General features: G+C 45.1%; 1 protein-coding gene across 1 annotated transcript in view; it reads left to right on the forward strand.

Moving 5' to 3' along the window:
- Positions 1-19,423, forward strand: part of LOC126176526 (protein alan shepard) — a 397,767-nt gene that overhangs the window by 239,228 nt on the left and 139,116 nt on the right. Inside the window, exon 2 of the mRNA XM_049923682.1 lies at positions 13,415-13,756. Within this exon, the coding sequence (XP_049779639.1) occupies positions 13,415-13,756 (342 nt within the window). The remainder of the gene's footprint in view (positions 1-13,414; positions 13,757-19,423) is intronic.

Raw genomic sequence — 19,423 nt, forward strand, 5'->3', positions numbered from 1 at the left:
GCCTACTTGTGTTGCTCCACTATGCCTTCCAGAGTGATGTGATCACCCAGGGAATGCCACGAAAACATTCCCCAGACCAGAACGTCCCTCCTCCGACCTGGACACACACGACGATAGTTGCAGGTCCATACACGCCAACGCCATCTGTCCGATGGAGCATAAAACTTGATTCACCTGAAAAGGCCACCTGTCACCGGTCAGTGGGCGTCCAGTCGCGGTACTGGCGTGCAGGTTTCAGCCTCCGTCGCTCGTCACCGATGGACAGCAGTCAGTATGGGTGCATGAACCAGGCATCTGCTGTGGAGTCCCATACGCAGCAACGGTAGTTGATGAGACAACTTTGGTAGCCCCTTGGTTCATCTGGTCGATCAGTTTCTCAACAATTAAATGTCTCCACAGCTATAGGTCACCACTGCCATCTATGGGACGTGGTGCACCGCAGTTGCGTCGGCGCTGGTTTTGGATAGAGCTGTTTCCCCATGCACGGTATACTTTAACGAAGGCGACACACGATCAGTTTACCAACTTAGCCTTTTCGGAAATTCTTCCACTCTTGGTCCAAAAGCTAATGGTACTGCCCTATTCGACGTCAGATAAATCGCTCCGTTTCCGTACTAGGACAACGACTGCACGGTTTTCCGCGCCCCTGAACAAGCCTTTATGCACCATCCACTGCTATTTTCTTGAGGACATTAGACCTCCTGTTACGCTACCGTAAGGCACACCCGATGTCACTCTCATTTCTGTGTGTGGAACATTCGCCATCGAGTATAGCGTATTGGGCTGTTTTAGACGATCAGTCTTCGAGCCAATGACATATTTAGGAAGACAATACAGGGTGAAAAGTATATAAACCGACAAACTCTGGGAGGTTGTAGGGGACATTAAAAAAATATTTTTCCCTAATGTCATTTTTTCCTATGAGGAGTATTTAAACCGGTAGAGGAAGATTTCTTTGACGGCAAGTTAATTAAACCAACAAACACTTTTTCATTTTTTATAACCAACAGACAACAACTAGGTAGCAGATACGGCCCAATTAAATAGTCTCCAACAACACCGACCCACACATTAACGAAGAACCGCACTTGATGAGAGCTAGTAATTGTGGCATGTGGGTTATCCTCACTCCAAACATGCGAATTGTGCATGTTGAAGACTCCATCACGCCCGAACGTTGTGTCATCGGTAAACAACACAGAGGATGGAAATGTAGGATGCATTTCACACTGTTCCAGGTAACACTGCGAAAACTGTGCTCTGCGTGGATAATCAACTGGTTCCAGGTTGTGGACACGCTGTAAGTGCAATGGACGTAACAACTGCTCTCGAAGGACTGTTCTTACAGTCGTCTGATTAGTCCCCATGTGACGTGCAATTGCACGAGTGCTGATTGAAGGATCTCTCTCCACATGCTGCAAGACAGCTTCCTCAAATTGCAGCGTTCTTAGAATGCGACGGCATCCCTGTCAAGGTAATCTGCTAAATTACCTGGTCTCACGCAGACGTTGGTACACAGCATTAAATGTCGTATGATGCGGGTACGGCGATTGGGATATTGTTGTTGTTAAACCCGCTGTGCAGCTCGTCCGTTATGGTGCCCTATGTAGTACGCACCAACCATATCAGTGTACTCACTCCAGGTGTATCGCTCCATTAGTAAACAGAGACAATGCACTACTACACTGGTGGACAGCAGTTGCCTACAACTGAAGAGCATAATACGGCCTCCACCGGTTTAAATACTCCTCATAGGAAAAAATGACATTAGGGAAAAATATTTGTTTTGATGTCCCCTACAACCTCCCAGAGTTTGTCGCTTTAAATGCTTTTCACCCTGTGTGTATAATTTCATCTTGGTTAGCATTCTACGGTGTGGTAGCGTGTCAAACGCCCTTCGTAAATCTACGAAGACTGAATCTTATCTGTTCACCCGCATCTACTGTTTGGCAGACATCGTGTATCTAAGACGGGTGGTTTTCTTCTGAATCCGTGCTGATTCCTGCCGAATACGAGTCCAGTGACATGGTCTTCTGCACGTGGTGTGGTGGGGATGACTCCCGGAGCGGCCCTGTGCTGTGTAATAAATGTCGACGTGCACCGCGACAGTCAGACTGCGATCGCGTCGTTGCGACACGGCGCGGAGCGGCGCTGCACGCCGGCACACGCAATCGCTCTCATCCGCCCTCGTTAAGCGCCGTTCTAAACCCCACCCCACCCCGTCCCACCCCACCCCACCCCGTCCCACACTCGGGAAGCGACTCCAAAAAGACTACCGCTGCAGGGAACGGGTGCAGCCAGGTGCGCATGCGGAGCCCGTGTGTCGCAGTTGCCTTCAGCAACTGCTACTATTGCATCTAACAGCCACATTACGGTATTTGGAAGAGATTACTTTGTCTAACACTATCACTTCCTCCCTTGCCCTGTTGCAGTCGCGAATGGTTCGCATGAAGAACGATTACTGGCAAGCCTCCGTGTGAATGCGAATCTCTCTAATTTTATTTTCGTGGTCTTTTTGGCAGGTATACGTAAGTGGAAGCTACATACTGGTTGACTCTTGTAGGAACGTACGCTCTCGTAAACTTCAGCAGTAAACCACACCGTGATGCAGAACGCGTCTGCCACTGGAATTGGCTGAGCATCTCCGTGACGTTTTCTCACTTGCTAAATGAACCTATAACGAAACGTGCAGCTCTTCTTTGGAACTTCTATATTTCCTCTATCAATGCTACCTCGTACGGCTACCAGACTGACGCCCAGTATTCACGCACTGGTCAGACGAGGGGGTTTGAAAGCTACCGCCAATATCGATGGACTTCATTTCCTGAGGATTCTTCCAGTGAATCTCAGTAAAATTGGAAATCTGTGGTACGGTCTCATGCCTACACACTACTTAATGTAACGTAAACTAACTTACGCTACGGACAAAACACACCCATGCCCGAGGGAGGACTCCGACGTGGGGAACCGCACAGACAATCTCTGTCTGACATCAACCTTACGTGCGATTAGTTTCTTGTGGTCGATCCGCTTCAAAGTGTACGTGTACTCTCAGATATATTACGAGTGTGACTGCTTCCAATGATTGTTGTGCAATCGTTTAATCATACGATGACGGATATTTCTATCCTGTTATACACAATAATTTAAATTTGTTTTCACCGCCAGTTGCCAATCCCTTCATCAAGCGTGGATCCCCTGCAGGTCTTCCTTCATTTCGCTACAGTTTCCTAGCGTTGTGACTTCTCTGTACACAACAGAATCATCTGCGAAAAACCATACTGTGTATTCACCGTGCCCTGTGCTGCTATCGCTATGAGCAAATAGATTTGGTTATCAGTGCTTATCTGTCCTATTACACATGCTTTCCGTAAAATGCAGCTGAAGTGGGATTCACGGCCACATAATTATCACTTCAAAGTAGAAGACTGGCACCACTCCTGCCCAAGATAAATCTTCTCGTATTAAACTCGGGCCTAAATTCGAGGAAGAACTTTCTGAGAACGTACGTTTGGAGCACAGTATTCATTGTATGGAGGTGAATTATGGACCGGAGGAAGAACTGTAGAAGGAGGGAATCTAATCGTATGAGATGTGCTATAGAAGGATGTTGAAAATTAAGTGGGCAGATGAGGTCGGACTGAAATGGCTCTCCACAGAATCGGCGAAGAAAGAAATGTGCGGAAAACACCGTCAAGAAGAATCGCCAGGGTGCTAGAAAATTTGTTAGGCCAACAAGGAATGACTCGCACAGTACTAGAGGGAGCTGCAAAGGATTAAAAAAGGATAGCAGAAGCAGGGGGCTTAACTACAGTAAGGGGGGCCCTGGGGCAAGTACTCAATTAGGGGAGGAGGTGGTGTGGAAACAGATTAGAAACGCAGAAACAGCGAGTACGAGGCGGCTGTTAAGGGTTGCATACATTAGAGACCAAGGCGTCGCTCTTACGTCACTGCTGTGCTGGCTGGCTTGCTTCCTTCCCGGTACAATTCCGCGAGTAGAGAGAGTCTGAGGACGGTGGTGATGCGGTCGCTTCCTGTTCGTCAGTTGGTTGTCTTACTGAATCGTGCAGGACTGTGCCTTAGTACGACAGTTGAGTGCACGGTCTTGCTGTTGTAAAGTAGCCCTGACAGGTCGAAGTGACCGATTGTCTGGATCAGATGGCATCTATCGAAGCTGTCTTTCGTGAGTCTAGAGGATATAAGACAAAAATTAAGTGATGCATTATATGTGCTTCATAAGATGAAGAATGATGTCTCGAAAAAGTTCGATGCTATAGTCTACGTTTCAGACAAAAGACACACAAATTTCGTCCTGCTGCAAATAAAATTGTTGTATTATTGTTTATTCCACCTACTCCAAGAGAAAATATATATGCTACGTCGGAGGAAAACAAGACACACAGCAACGTCACTTTTATGCTCCTGAGACCAAAAGGGGATATTTGTGTATTCTTTTGATCATGGCAGCATGCATTTATGGGCCACTTGTCCACTTGTACAAGACAGCACACTTAGGGGACTAGTTTTCTGCCGGATGAATGTGCAGAAAGAAAAACGTTTCGTGAAATCCATCGCCGTGGGCAGAAACATACGATAAACTACATTGTTCAAGTCACTGACGACTCTTGATGCACAGAAAGCAGGATTCGAGGAGGTACTGTTGGATAAGATGGGAGAAGATCCACCACAAGCAACTTCACACTTGCCCATCAAATGCACAGGATCAGAAAATTAATTACAGTGTAGAATAATTTCCCAAACAAAGAAAAATAGGTAACAGTGAATAGGTAACACAATACTGTAAGACAAAATAAAAACTAAAATTAATTTGAAAGAAGTATATGTGTGAATATCTGTCTTAAAATATGAAACGGTAATGAAATGTATGTTTGATAAATTCAGGTTTTGTCTTACTTAAAAGATTTTGTCCTCATTTTTGTACCTGTAAAAATGGTCATATGATGAAAAAATCCTGCTCTTTCATTTTATGTTGACAGTATACACACTTCTTCTAGAGCATAAGTATTTTCTCATACAATCAGAGGTACTTCGGTAGTTGTAGTGGAAATGAAGTTCTTATCAATATCATCTCTGTTGGAAATAAGAGCCAAATCTCATCACGAAGTTTGTTTATATACCACAGATTTTTGTAACAGGTGAATGGTATTAGCAAAAACTGTATTTGTTTGTGTATGTCCATAACTTGCTTCATTCCTTGGAATACATCTGTAATTGCGAATAAATTATCCTAGTTATTGAGTAAAAAAGTGTCACATCAAATCCATTTACTAGCTCTGTTAGCCCCTTGCCGTCCTAAACATCTTCAAAGTGCTTCTTTACTATTTTTATTAATAACTTTCCATGCCCCATTTTTATAGATGTTGAAAGCTTTGTCTAGAATTCATGCGCATCTGCAACGCTTTAAATGCTATAATCATTTTTAGTACTTTCCATTGAATTAACAGAAGTATAACAAAGCATTTTCTTTTAACACCTACTACAGCACTTCAGTCATTACACTGTTACTCGTTAGAATTACTTTCTTCAGAACCTTAAGAACCTCGATGAATCTTTTAAGTGCATAGTTGGCGTCTTACCTCCGAGCACGACGCCTTGGGTATAGTGCCTTTAGCATTACTTTGGAAATGCCCACGGCACAATTTTTTAAACCATACCATTGCAGCTTGTGGAAATCAAAAAATTCAGAGACGCCCTCAGTTCTGTTTTGGTTACCCTTTGCAGAAATTATAAGTACTAAATTTAAATTGTGATTAGCACACTGGACAAAATAGGCGAAGTAGTAATTCCTTGATTCGTTTTTGTGCATCATTGTCAAAGTCACCTCAAAACATTGTAAATCTTCCCACATTCCACTAATTTTGACATTGTAATGACCTGGAAGCACTGCGGAGTTAAGAAACAGAACGTTGTTACACTAATTCCATCGAAAGCCTAGACAAAAAATGCGTGACTTTCTTGACTCTGATTTGATAAATTTTACTTATTAATTATATGTAATTACAACGATGAGATAATTACATTCAGTAACGCAACGGGAAGTTTCTGTAATCGTGTAATGTACTAGTATAAAATATAAACTTCTCTATGAATTTCTGAAAGCCCCTGGGAGCGGGAGCACTTGCGCCATGCAAGCAAACGGATCTGACAATGCAGAGATGGAGGCCGTCAGTGGAGACGGAGTACGATAAAATGCGGACAGAGCTAGCAACACCCAAAGGAAATGACTTCTGAATCAAGCCTTCCACACTGACTACAGCGTAAGCGGCCGGAGACATTCTGTTGATCGGAGGAATCACATTGATCGCCTTTTACATCCATCCATCCATACAATTCTATTAGCCCTTCCTATAAAATCGTTTAGCGCTGAGTCACACTTTCTTCTAGGGCAGACGACCATAGCTTAGGAATCTGCATGCGGCTACCCTCTTTCTTCCATGAGGGTGGTGTGTTGGCAGAAATCAAGTGCATGCTGTATTCCTGTCAGCTGTCTGTGAGTTATTGGTACACTCGGAACAGACGAATACCCATTTAGCGTGAAATACTTTTATGCCTCTCATACTTTCAATTTTTCCACTTTAATTATTCACTGTAATGTTTTCGTGTTTTCCCGCCTGTCATTTGGGCGCTATAGGGCACTTGTATTTGGTTGCCCCAGACTCGTTACGTCCCTGAGGGATGTCAGTGTAAGTACTACCATGGGATGGAGAGTATGGCACAGGAGAGGAACTCGTGGAAGACTGCATCAAATCAGTCAGAAGGTTAACACCTTCCCTACTCGCATCTCACAAAAAAGACTCCCCAGTACTCAGGCTCATATTACACTGTCAAAAATATTTGAGATATATATTACTTGGATCTCCTCCCAAACTCGTAGATAGATTTCAATAAAATTTGGCACACAAACTGCAGACTTGACGATTATCAATACTGTGGGGATTATAACGTCCTAGCTCCAATAGGAGCAGAGATATGGACGAAAACGTGTTTTTTTATTTTTTCAGCCCCTGCCGTATATGCTACCCTGCACGACTGGTTTCTAGTAGTAGTAGTAGTAGTGGTAGTATCGGCATCAGCCTGCTGTGCAGGGGCTACATGTGCAGATGGCCACGGTTAGAGGAAGGTTGAGATGAGTAGATGCGGGGGTTGGGATGGAGGAGGGGAGTGCAGGTGGATAGGGAGAGACAGAGGGAGGGTCACACAGAGAGGTGGGAGGAAACTAACATATTGGTGGAGAGGAGGGAGTATAGGGGGAGGGGGCAAGAGGGGATAGACAAAGATATATATATATATATATATATATATATAGAGAGAGAGAGAGAGAGAGAGAGAGAGAGAGAGAGAGAGAGAGAGAGATGGACACGGAGAGGCGAGGAGGAAATGGCCTGGGTGAGATGAGAGAGGAGGTGGAGTAGTAGTTGAGCAGGATGGGGATATGGGGAGAAACGTGTGCCATACAAGAGTCGAACGCAAACGCAGGCAGAGCATCGGGAAGATGCTAGTCTTTTATAAAATGTTATGACCATGCTCCCAACTTCTATAAGAGACCTTGAAAGTACCCCAGTATGCAGTCAGAGATTTAATAAAGCATCTTTTATAAGACCTTTGACATAATTGCTTTCCAGTGTGATACAGGCATAATGATTAATTAGCACTACGTCATGTTAACTGACATCCGTAGTTACATCTCTGAACGTTTCAGTCTTTGTCTCTGTCACGGGTCATGTGGTCATAAAAGGTAATGTAGTCTCAATCTGTTTCTAGCTGTGAAGACAGCTCACCAAGAGCCATGAGTTCCGTAGTGAATCAGGATCGTTTGCGATCCTCGTGTCTTTATGGGCTTGGAGAATCGGTATCATTTTCTGCTACCTTCCCTGAATGATGCTGCTGTTAAGCTTAGTGCATTAGGAATGGCTTGGCGCAAGTGTTCAGTCTTCATTGCAATGAGAGCCTAAATGCGGAGGACTCTCATTTTCTTACACGTGTTACGAAGCTGTCACTGTAAATATGGATTTCTCCCTACGTCACCTTATGACTTGGCACCCGTTTGTAACCGTGGCCCGCGGTCAAAGGAGATCGACTAGTCACTCGCTTGTTCACGCCCCGTAGTGTTCAGTCAAGCATAGGCGCGTCATCTGCGCTGCATCCTTTCTATCACGTTTGTGTTGCATCTGTAGGTATCCCTTCTCCAATGTGACGCCTACACCAGAAAATGGACAATGGTTGCCAGTTAAACTACTATTCAACAAAATAAATTCGGTACCAAGTGGTCTCGCTGGTCAGTGGTATAATCGACACTCTTGCGCGAGCGCTAGGGGCAAACTCTGAAGAAACAAACCTACCTGTACACTGAAGGCTGGTAAGTGAATAACCTTCCCAAATTATTCTACGTCCGGAGAAAAAAAGTCCGTCACGTTATTTATGACGTCTGAAGGCCAAAACGCACGCCAGTATATTATCTTTATGGGCATTTTCCGTAAAATAATTATACGATCATAAGAGAGTTAAACTCTGATGTTTGTGAGGTAGCTGTCACAGAATGTCGACGTACATATTCCTTGCCCCTATTATTATTATTATTATTATTATTATTATTAAGAGGAGTGAAGTATATGGTATTTTTTGGGGTAAGAGCATCGTTTCTGAAACCCGACAGCGGACAAGACGTAGAAGATAACGCAACGAGGTATGACGCTGTAGTATCGCGGCTGTTGGTCAGTAGGTGAGCTGGTGTTCGTTCAAAGAGCGCCGCTAAAATTCCGTTGTAATTGAAGGACGCAGGAACTTCTGTGACGTGCGCCGGGGCTCGGCGTCACAAGTTCACGCATGCGCAGGATAGGCCGTGGCGGGGTGGCGGCTGAGACCAACAGGTTGACGGCGCCGCGCTCCCACCTGTGGCAAGCGGCCGTGCGCTGAGCAGAGGAAGCAGTTCCCTCAATACACATACCGTATGTAAGATTTTTAATTTCTTACAAATACATATAATACATATTCTGCCAAATTTCTAATTCATTAACTGAATACAAAAGAAGCAGCTCTATTGCCTAAGGAAAAAAAAACGAAGTATGCTCGAAGTGCCAACAAATTTACGAATAGGAAGTTTTAAACAACCCTTCAGTATTGTTGAACCAAACGACGAAAACGATAGACCACAGAAAGGTAACAGTTCTAACCGGAGTTGGACACGAACCTGTAATTGTAATAGTTAACATAGTATTTATTCACTAGATGGGCCAATATTGCATTACTTCAGGTTGGGGCTTCAATTTCAGTGCCCTTGACTATCGATCATTTTCTTCATGTTGGGTACCACAGCCAGGAATTTCTTAAAGGACTGTCATGGTCCCAACTCGGCTGTTGCTTCATTAACATCTATTTTATTATGTTTCGCACAGTTGGCAAAGTGCTCTAGGTACCGGCTGCATGTGATATATCCGACTATAAGCAGCTGACATGATTGTCCCGAAAGCGAGAACATACATGTGCAAGAGTCAAGTTTAAAATAGTGTGTTTATTGAATACAGTAATGGTCATCGTTGAATCTATTATCACTTTTATAAAAGACCAGTTTTAGGAGTAACGGGGAAACGTGTTCTTTTACGAATATGAAATATGTAAATACTATTGACAAAATGAAGTTGCCCCTTAAGAGGACTAAATGTTTGTTGATAGACTTCTTAGTAAGCTAGGAAGTGGCATAACTTTTAAAAATGATCTGGCTTCCACAAATTTACAAATTTTTGGGAGCAGCATTCTCTAATACAGAAATGGTCGTTTAGCAATTGCTGTTGTTACAGCCACTACTTGTGAGTGCTACAATAAACGAAATCGCGATCGTAAATAACGAAATGCATTAAATAACAGCCAAGTGGAAAAAATGTCATTTCTAAAATCTTATTATAGACTTGTTTAAGATATGTCATATCATTTCTAAGGAAAACACAACTAAAATTTTCTGCAGCAGTGGTTTAGAGCAGGTGCTGCGCTAAACATGCATTGGTTAGCTATAAGGTGCCAAATTTGCAACGCATCTGGGAGTATAGCAATTAAACTAGTGATTGAAATTCTTGAATTTGGTAATGAAATTAGTACCATTTTGTTTCGGGCTGTGTAAATAAACGCTTTCATTTGAATGGGAGAGTGTAATAAAAAATTGCAATCATACAGCAACGTTCAAACTCCGTAGCCTGTTAAGGACAAGACGAGATTTTGTTCCGTTTGCCAGTTAACTTTAGGAAATGTGACTTGCAGTGAAAGTACTACATATAACAGTATATTTTACACAAGTCTATGCGGTGCCCTTGTGTCTGCAAATGTAACGTGGAAGAATATGGAGGATGCGATTCTTAGGACTTTACTTGGAACTAAATTACGAGCATGAACATTTCCATTGCGTTGTTACGGGGACTTGACCCATTTTATTCGAAGACCACAGACCCCTGCGAAACACGTTTTTAATGTGGTCGTGGGATAAGTGAATGAAAGTGAATGTGGGACGCTTCTCGGCAAACAAGGGCGTTCAAGTGTTGCTATAAATGTGCGCCATGAATTGCTTATGTGTAAGTTATTTATTTGTTACTGACATTCGAGTATCAGAAAAAGTTGCAGCAGTGAAAGGAAGCGAATTTCCACTGCGTTTTGACGTTATTAAAAATATTAATAGATTGTTGTTCAGACTATTGATTTGTAGGTATTTTATGGCCGAGTGAAGAGAATGAATATGAGTTCCTCGCCATGGACACAGAGAATCCACAGCGTACACAAAGAAAGCAGAAGGATAGCTTACGGCTTTTTATTCCAAACTGAACAACGTAACTATTCTGCACATGCCTGAGTGGCAGAAGAATTAAGATTCTTGCATCCTGAAGTGAATGCTGTCATTTTTAACGTAAATAACGTGTTCATTAAATCGCTTAAGAGAATAAAACTTCTCAAGCGGATGTTTCCATAAGCATGGGTGCATTTCGAACGTCCTTTACCTAGTTGAGCATCGAGCGAGTTAGCTGAGAGATAAGCCACTCGACTTGTTTCGGCAGGTTCGCGGTTCAAACCTCCGTCCGGTCACACAGATTTGGGTTTTCCGTCATTTCCAAGAATATTTAAGGCGAATAGATTCCCGGAATGGCTGTCGTGAAAGGGTACGGCCGATATACTTCCCCATCATCTCGTCCCTAACGAGTACCTCGTCGAAGGGAAGTTAAATGCTAATTTTCCTTCTGTTACTAGTTGGGGTTCGTGGCTTGACGCTCCTTTCTTCTGTTGTGACAACTTGGAAAATGTGACGGTGGCCAGTTTCTCGCAGTACTATGAAATGTTTCAGCGACCATGTCAGACTGGAGGAACTCAGTGTCATCCAAACAGTTGTTTTCGACATTTACTGAAGAGACTAGACTGCTTCTTAGGCGACATCCTCTCACGTTCGTCGCCGTGATGTGTGACCGAAACTTTTCATAATCCAAAGCATGTACATGATCTAGTAAATATTCTTCTCCCTGTAGACTAGACGATGACGGGAACGTAGCCTGGCGTATGTCTGCCGTCGTGTTCGTGAGTCGGTCTATTTCAAGACAGGCCACCCCCGTTGGCGCGGGGAACTTCTGTGGACGTATCTCGCTACTTCCGTCTCATTGGTGTGGCCAGCGATGCTTCGATAGGAAGGATCATGTTTTTGGTGTCGATAGCAGGCGCCGGCACTACGCATGTCCACTAGATCACACCGATGATACGTGGACTCAGAAATCTGTGATCCATAGGCTGCCACCCGGTACTGAGCTACTACCGTTGTTGACAGTTTTAGTTGGGCGTCGTTGGGCAGTTGACGCAATGTAACGATCCTAGCACTGAGTTGTACACTGACGTAGTAAATTTCATAGGATAGTGGCACACAGGTGGCGCAGATCTGTTGTATGCGCACCAAACGTCCCTGTGCCAGTTGCAGTTGGTTATGAGATCTTCTTAGAAGTGGTTGTGCAAGTGATTCTTGTAACGTGAAATGTCGTGAACTGACTTCGTTCGGTGCCCGACGGTTGGGAATTTTGATTTCGGCAGTGGTGCAGGAATTCGGCTTCACATGTTCAACCATGTCCAGGGTGTATCGTGAATGGCTGAATGAGGGTTTCACTGTCCACAGACCAACTACAGGCCGTCCAGCAATCCTCGATGACCCTGACCAGCGACATCTGAGACGCATCGTGAGTAATGACGAAAGGGCAACATTGCAACAAATCACGGCTCATTTCAGCACCGGCCGTGCTAGGCACAACCTCCCAGTGGACAGTCCGTAGGAACATAGGTTCCATTGGGTATGGGAAGCGGCGCTGCATACAGGTGTTACTGTTAACCCAAGGTCTGTGGGCACAACGGCTTGCATTTGTCGCCAATCACCAGAGATGGACACTGGAGCAATGGCGTAACTTGATGTTGACGGAAGAATCACGATTTCAACTGCACCACGTCGACGGGAGGCACCGTGTGTGGCGCAGACTACATGAATCGATGGATTCCCCCTGACAAGAAGGCGTGGTCCAAGGCGCTGGTATGTGTGTTATGACCTGGGCTCCCTAGTTGTTCTGGAAGGGACCAGGGCTGGTCCGCTGTATGTTGAGCTGTTCGGGACCTTCTCCATCCAGTTTTGGGCTGCTAACAACCTGACGGCTCTGCGGTGGTTCATGAAGATAAACACGCCCTGAAATCGCTCCCACGTCTCCTAGGACTGTTCTAGGAACATGGAGCCCAGGGACTGAGATGGCCACTCTCGATGGCCACACCTTCGAGCATACCTGGTATGTCACTGCGAACGATTTGGTGTCGGCTGCTTCCAGAGAAGTACCAGGGCATTTCAGACTCTCTTCCACGGTGTTTCACTGCAGTCTACAGGGCCAGAGGAGGTACAAGCGTTATTAGGTTCCTGTCACGTGACATTTGAAAAAAAATCACTGTATAACGTGGTCGATCCTGGCGACTCCGTTGAACGTTCCTTCCCTCCTTGAACGTTCTCCACAGCCGCAAAAGATGCTCTGAGCCGATGTAGCGTTGACTGTAGCTGACAAATGATCCAGCCTCTCGTAATAACATCAAAATGTGTTCCCTGCCCCAACGCACTTTGCCACGACTAGAACACTGTATGCCAAAAGCACACGACTCACATTCAGAACCAATACAGTAGACACCGTTATAGACACGCTAAATGGTCTTGTCCGGGCTTCCCAAATATGTCATCTGGCCCGCACTGTGTCACTAATACGCCAAGTACTGTTTTTTTTTTCGAGTGATGTTTAAGGCCCGATATTTCCATATACGATTCTGGAAGTAAGCACGCTAAGCCTCGAGACTCGTTTTGCATCATTTTCGAATTTTTCGTACTGTGTGTTAAGGATGTGACTTCTTGCGATTGCAGGGGACCAACGGGCCTCGACCGAACTACGGCGGGGCCAGTAACGGCAAGGCTGGGGGCCGCGGGCCCGTGGCCAGCCTCCAGCAGCCGCAGCAACAGCAGCCGCAGCCGGCGCTGGGGGGCGGCTACCGCGGCGCGGGCGGCGGGGGCGGCAGCTGGCCCGGCGGCAACCAGTACCCCGCGCTGCGGTACCCCGCGCCGCAAGCGGCCGGCCAACCCGGGGGTGGCGGCGGAGGCGGCAGCGGGCCGGCGGCGGGTCCGCAGCCGCAGCAGCCGCAGCCCCAGCAGCAGCCCCAGCCGCAGCAGCCCAACGCCGCCGCCTACAACTCCTACCCTCAGCCAGCGGTGAGCCTCACAACTTTGTCTAGCTGGGGATCCTGGGGGCCTCAGGAGGCAGTTAAACACCGCCTACATTTCGGCAGAAATTCTTTCAGGTATGCCACTCGTCTACGATTAGACACCGTGAAGCTTGAAATCGCGACGATAATCCCAGTCATTCCCTTTGCGATTGAATGTTCGGCAAAGGGGGCTCGTGCGTGCAGTGTTACGAGCACAGCTGTTGTCATGTTACAAGACGAGAGTGTCTACGGTACTTGCATCATGAATTAGTAAAAGCAGAGGCACCACTTGGTCACACGGGATGAGGAAATGCTCCGAGGTGACAAAAGTCGTGGGATAGCTATATGCACATATACAGATGGCGGTAATATCGAGTGCACAAGCTATAAAATGACTCTAATGTGGCAGGACTGTCATTTGGACTCCCGTGATTCGTGTGAAAAGGTTCCCGGCGTGATTATGGCCGCGGGACGTTAATTAACAGACTTTCAGTACGGATTGGTAGTTGGAGGTAGACGCTTGAGACATTCCAATCGGAAATCGTCAGAGAATTCAACATTTACAGATGCACAGTGTGAAAAGTGCGCCGAGACTCCCAAATTTCAGGCATTACCTCTCACCACGGACAGCGCAGTGGCCGACGGCCTTCACTTAACGACCGAGAGTAGCGGCTTTGGCGTAGTTGTCGGTGCTAACAGACAAGCAACACTGCGTGAAATGACCGCAGAAAGCAACGTGGGACGTGCGACGAACGTATCTGCTCTGACAGTGCGGCGAAATTTGGCATTATTGGGATATGGCAGCAAACGAATGACGCGAGTGCCTTTGATACCAGCGCGGCATCGTCTGCAACGCCTCTCCTGGACTCTTGACCATATTGGTTTGACCCTAGGCGACTGGAAAATGTGGCCTGGTCATATGAGTCCCGAATTCAGTTGATAAGAGCTGGTGGTAGGGTTCGAATATGGCGCAAACCCCACGAATCCAAGTGCTGAGCCGGCCGAAGTGGCCGAGCGGTTGTATCACTTCAGTCTGGAACTGCGTGACCGCTACGGTCGCAGGTTCGAATCCTGCCTCGGGCATGGATGTGTGTGGTGTCCGTAGGTTAGTTAGGTCTAAGCAGTTCTAAGTTGTAGGGGACTGATGACCTCAGATGTTAAGTCCCATATTGCTCAGAGCCATTTTGAACCAAGTACTGAAGTTGTCAAAAAGGCACTGTGCAAGCTGGTAGTGACTCCATAGTGGTGTGGGATGTGTTTACATGGAGCGTGCTAGGTCCTCTGGTTCAACTGAGCCTATCAATGACTGGCAATGGTTGGGCTGCTTAGAGACCATTTGACCATTTGCACCCAACCAACGATTTTACTTTTTTGGATAACAATTCTCCACGTCACGGGGCCACAATTGTTTGCGATTGGTTCCAAAATGAATCCCATCGAACATTTATGGGACACAATCGACGTGGTCGTTCGCGTACAATCAGTTAAGGACGGCCCGAGACGATACTAGGAAGTATATCGCGTTGTTTGTCACCCGAGTGTAAACGCCGTGGTTAAAGTTCAGTGCAACAATTGCGCCGAAGTAACTCTTCTGTTCCATTCGCGAATGGCACGTGGAAGAATGGTAGTCGATAGACTTGTGCATTAGTGCTAATTTCTCGAATATTCTCATTGTGGTCACCTCACGAGAAATATGTGGGAGGAACTAATATGTTGTCCGAACGCACTCTCTAGGTATTGCAATAGCAAACCTGTCCGTGATGGTAAGGGTCCCAATATCACGAGCAATACTGAAGAATTGGTCGAACAAGTGATTTGTAAGCCACTTCTTTCGTGGATTTTTTACATTTCCTTAATATTCTTCCTATGAATCTCTGTCTAGCATGTGCTTTTCCTGCTATTTCTTGTAGATAATTTATATATACACTCCTCAAAAGAATTAAGGGAACACGTGTGTCATTTTACGGTACGTTAAATCTATTTTAATACAGGCAATACCTTTGGTCTCATCGCATAGCTATAACTTCGATCCAACGTATGCAACAACTAAAGTCAGTTGCCATCTGTCGGCTGCGTTACGGCTGCAGTATCAGGCGACCTCTCTGAATGAAGTGAGTATTGATGTCCCAGTGTACTCTAGTGAGGTTACGTACTCGAACTGCAGTTGTCATTAGAGAACGTTGTATTCAACCAATAATATGCAATGCGACATCTTAATGCAGTGCAAGTGCAAGGACCCTCCGTCTGATCCAAGGATGGACCCCGTCGTGTTGCTGCAGATGCTATTGTCTTTCCGCCTTTTCTCCATAGATGTGGAAACGTTACAGAGAGACCGGTCGATACAGAATGCGAGTTGGACAAGATCGCCGACGCATGACAACCCTCCCGAAGACCGATATTTGGGCATATCTGCCTGCGGCGTCACACGGCTATCGCCAGAGCCCAGCAGGACCATATCACTGTCAGAAGAGCCACTGGAGTAGCTGAGTCCGATCAGACTGTAAGAAACAGATACTAGAAGGGGCTACTACCCAGACGCCCTATTCGAGTACCCTGCCTGACACGACATCTCGCAGCTCGCCTTCATTTCTGCCGTTCCCATGTTAACTGGCAACTTCGTCACTGGCGAAACGTGTGATTCACTGATCAGTCCTGATTTCCTCTGACGCAAGGTGATGGCCGTGTTCACGAGTGGCGACGCCATGGTAACTGCCAAATGTCCAGGAAATAGAGGCTGCCAAGGTTCTGTGGTGGTGTGGGAAGACACAAGTGCTGATAGCTGTACGGATCTTGTCGTTTTCCATACTCGCCTTCTCGCCAGGCAGTACGTCGAACAGATCCTGTTGGAACATGTGTGATTGCTGCTTACGATGGCGGCGCTGAATTTCTTCTCATACACAATAATGCCAGGGTCCATGTGGCAGACGTCACTACGGAGGTCTTGATAAATCTGGACATTGAAGTAATGGAATGGCCCAAGGGAACTACAAATAAACAGGTAGGCAATGATATTGGCTAAGGCGTGTGACGTCAGTGGGAATACTGTTCTACCGCGAGAGTTTAACGCAACTTTGAGTTGTATGGTTTTAAGCGTTGACGCACATTATTGAGCTTCGCTTAAATCTAAAGTTATAATAAATAAACACTCGTATGCTGCCATAATAGCTACCTTCAAAGACTTAATATTAAGAGCTGAAACATCTTACTGCGTTCATAATCACTGTGGTTCATGGTGATGACGACGACGGAACACACTAAAGGTTTTTCTTTACTGCAAATTTTATGTTTGCTATTTCAGATTGTGTATTCAGGTGCCTAGTTCTAATGAAGATTCATGGCCTTACATAAAGAGAAAACACTTTTTGCCGATTTCGGGAAACTTTGAAGCTACTGTTTTATTATTTTGGTCACTCCATTATACTCAACATGTCGCACATGAAAACTATAACATATAATTTCAGTTGCTATAAATAATGAAAATCACATGAATAACAAAAGGATTTCGTGAAATTTGTTACACGATTAATCACACAAATTGAAAGGCTGTAAATTCAACAACATACTTAGGGAATTAAATTATGAATAGGTTAAATTGTATCGATCACATAGATATCGATGTGGGGACAGCGAAACAATGACTGATTTATTAGAAGATGCAACAAGTCTACTACAGAGACTGCCTACAAAACGCTTGTCCGTCCCCTTCTAGAGTATTGCTGCAGGCCGTGGAATTCGCATCAGATTGGATTGCTGGAGGATGTCGAAAAAGTTCAAAGAAGGGCAGCACATGTTGTATTACGCGAAGCAGGGGAGAGAGCGTCACGGACACGATATGTGAATTGGGGTGGCAATCATTAAAACAAAGGCGTTTTTCTTTGCTGTTGGATGTCGACATGATATTTCAATTCACAACTTCCTCCTCCGATTGCGAAAATATTCTGTTGGGCCCCTCGTACATAGAGAAAAATGGTCGCTGTAATAAAATAAGAGAAATCGGAGATCGCACGAAGAGATTTAAGTGTTCGTCTTTGCCCTCGCTGTTCGAGAGTGGAATGATAGAGAAACAGCTTTAAGGTGATTCCATGAAACCTCTGTCAGGCACTTAAATGTGCAGTGTGGAGTACTCATATAGATGTAGAAGCAGCACATCTGTTTACTTCCACAACGTATCTCGAACACTTGGCTTTCAGGACCTTGTTACCTCCTTTCAAAGGATAGATTTCTTTCCTCAGTAGTTGTGTTTCAGCTTTTAATCTTCTGTTCCTTTTGAACAGTAATGTCTGTGCTTGTCGACTAATCTAATAAAATTTTCTTCGAAGATAAAGCTTCCAAAGTATAGAGTGTACTTTTGTCGTCTCACATTTACAATCGCGTGCTGCTCTTATCTATTAATAAAAGCAAATCTGTTTTAGAATAGCATTATTGTTGTTGTCGTTGTAGGAATGAAACGTTTGTGAACGCTATAAAACAGTGCACGAATAATTAAAAACAAGTAATACTTAGAAACGAGTTTCTAAAGAGGATGAATATCTGGCATTTATCTGTACGTTGCCCTTGCTGGTGCTTGCGACAACCTTGGATACATATCCATGCCGATTTGGAATTTTCTGTGATAACGAAACGTCGCTCTTTTATTATCCTTTTTAAAGGCGACCCCAGAAGCTCATTTTGTATGTCCCGTTCGTAATCTTAGGGAAGGAAGTCGTCTCAACAAATCAAAACGACATCCGCAGTTTTATATGAAGCATTTGTGCATTCAGCAATAATACGCGGAGCTCTGCTTTTGCTAAAAGTGCTAAAAAACGACCAACAAATAGAATAGTTAATAAGCACCTGCATTCTATTTATTTCATGGCAAGGATGTGGGAATCTGCTTGCAGTAACAATGCACCTGTAATGTTGTAGCTTCACACTCCTCGCTTGCCGTATTCCTAATGACGTTGCACCGTTTCGTCGTAAATCTGTGCAGGAAGCCAAAATGGCATACCCTGGGAATGGCTATCGGTGAGTCCCTATCTAAATCCCATCGAGTACGAGTGTGATATACTTGACAGACGTGTTAGCGGGTGTCCTGTTCCACAACGGACTCTCCAAGAACTTCCAAGGATTCTAATTGAAGAATGGGGACGGATGCCACAGGGTGACCTGCATAGATTTAAATGGTGCATGCCACGCAGGTGCCGGACAGTGCTAAACGCTAACGAAGGACACACACGTTACTGAAGCCCTGGAAGCCCTGGAAGCCCAATGAAAAGCGCCGAGGATGACGGGATGAATGATTGTTTCCACTTTGTTTTCGACACCTGTCGGACATTTCAGTTCTTGTTATGTAAGCGGACTTGGATGTAATGATATTTTGTTGTGTAATAATTCGTGAAAGATAAAGGTATAATTTAGTAACATGCCCAGTCCTCTATTATATCTCAGTGGAGTATGGCAGATGCGCAAAGTCAAGTTCCCCCAATTATTTTGAGCAGTGTATTTTGTAAAGCACAGTATGTGCCGTTCACGTCTGTCGATTTCGATCCGTTAAGAGCGAAGTGTTAAGGTCTGACTCCAAGGAAATCTATTTCGATACTCCGTAAGCTCGTATTATTTTCTCAAAACGGCAGTGTGGGACTATGTCAGATGCAGTCCTGAAGTCTAGGAACACGGCATCAACCCGGGCACTGAT

The sequence above is a fragment of the Schistocerca cancellata genome, chromosome 3 (assembly GCF_023864275.1).
Source record: "Schistocerca cancellata isolate TAMUIC-IGC-003103 chromosome 3, iqSchCanc2.1, whole genome shotgun sequence".
Classification (NCBI taxonomy): domain Eukaryota; kingdom Metazoa; phylum Arthropoda; class Insecta; order Orthoptera; family Acrididae; genus Schistocerca; species Schistocerca cancellata.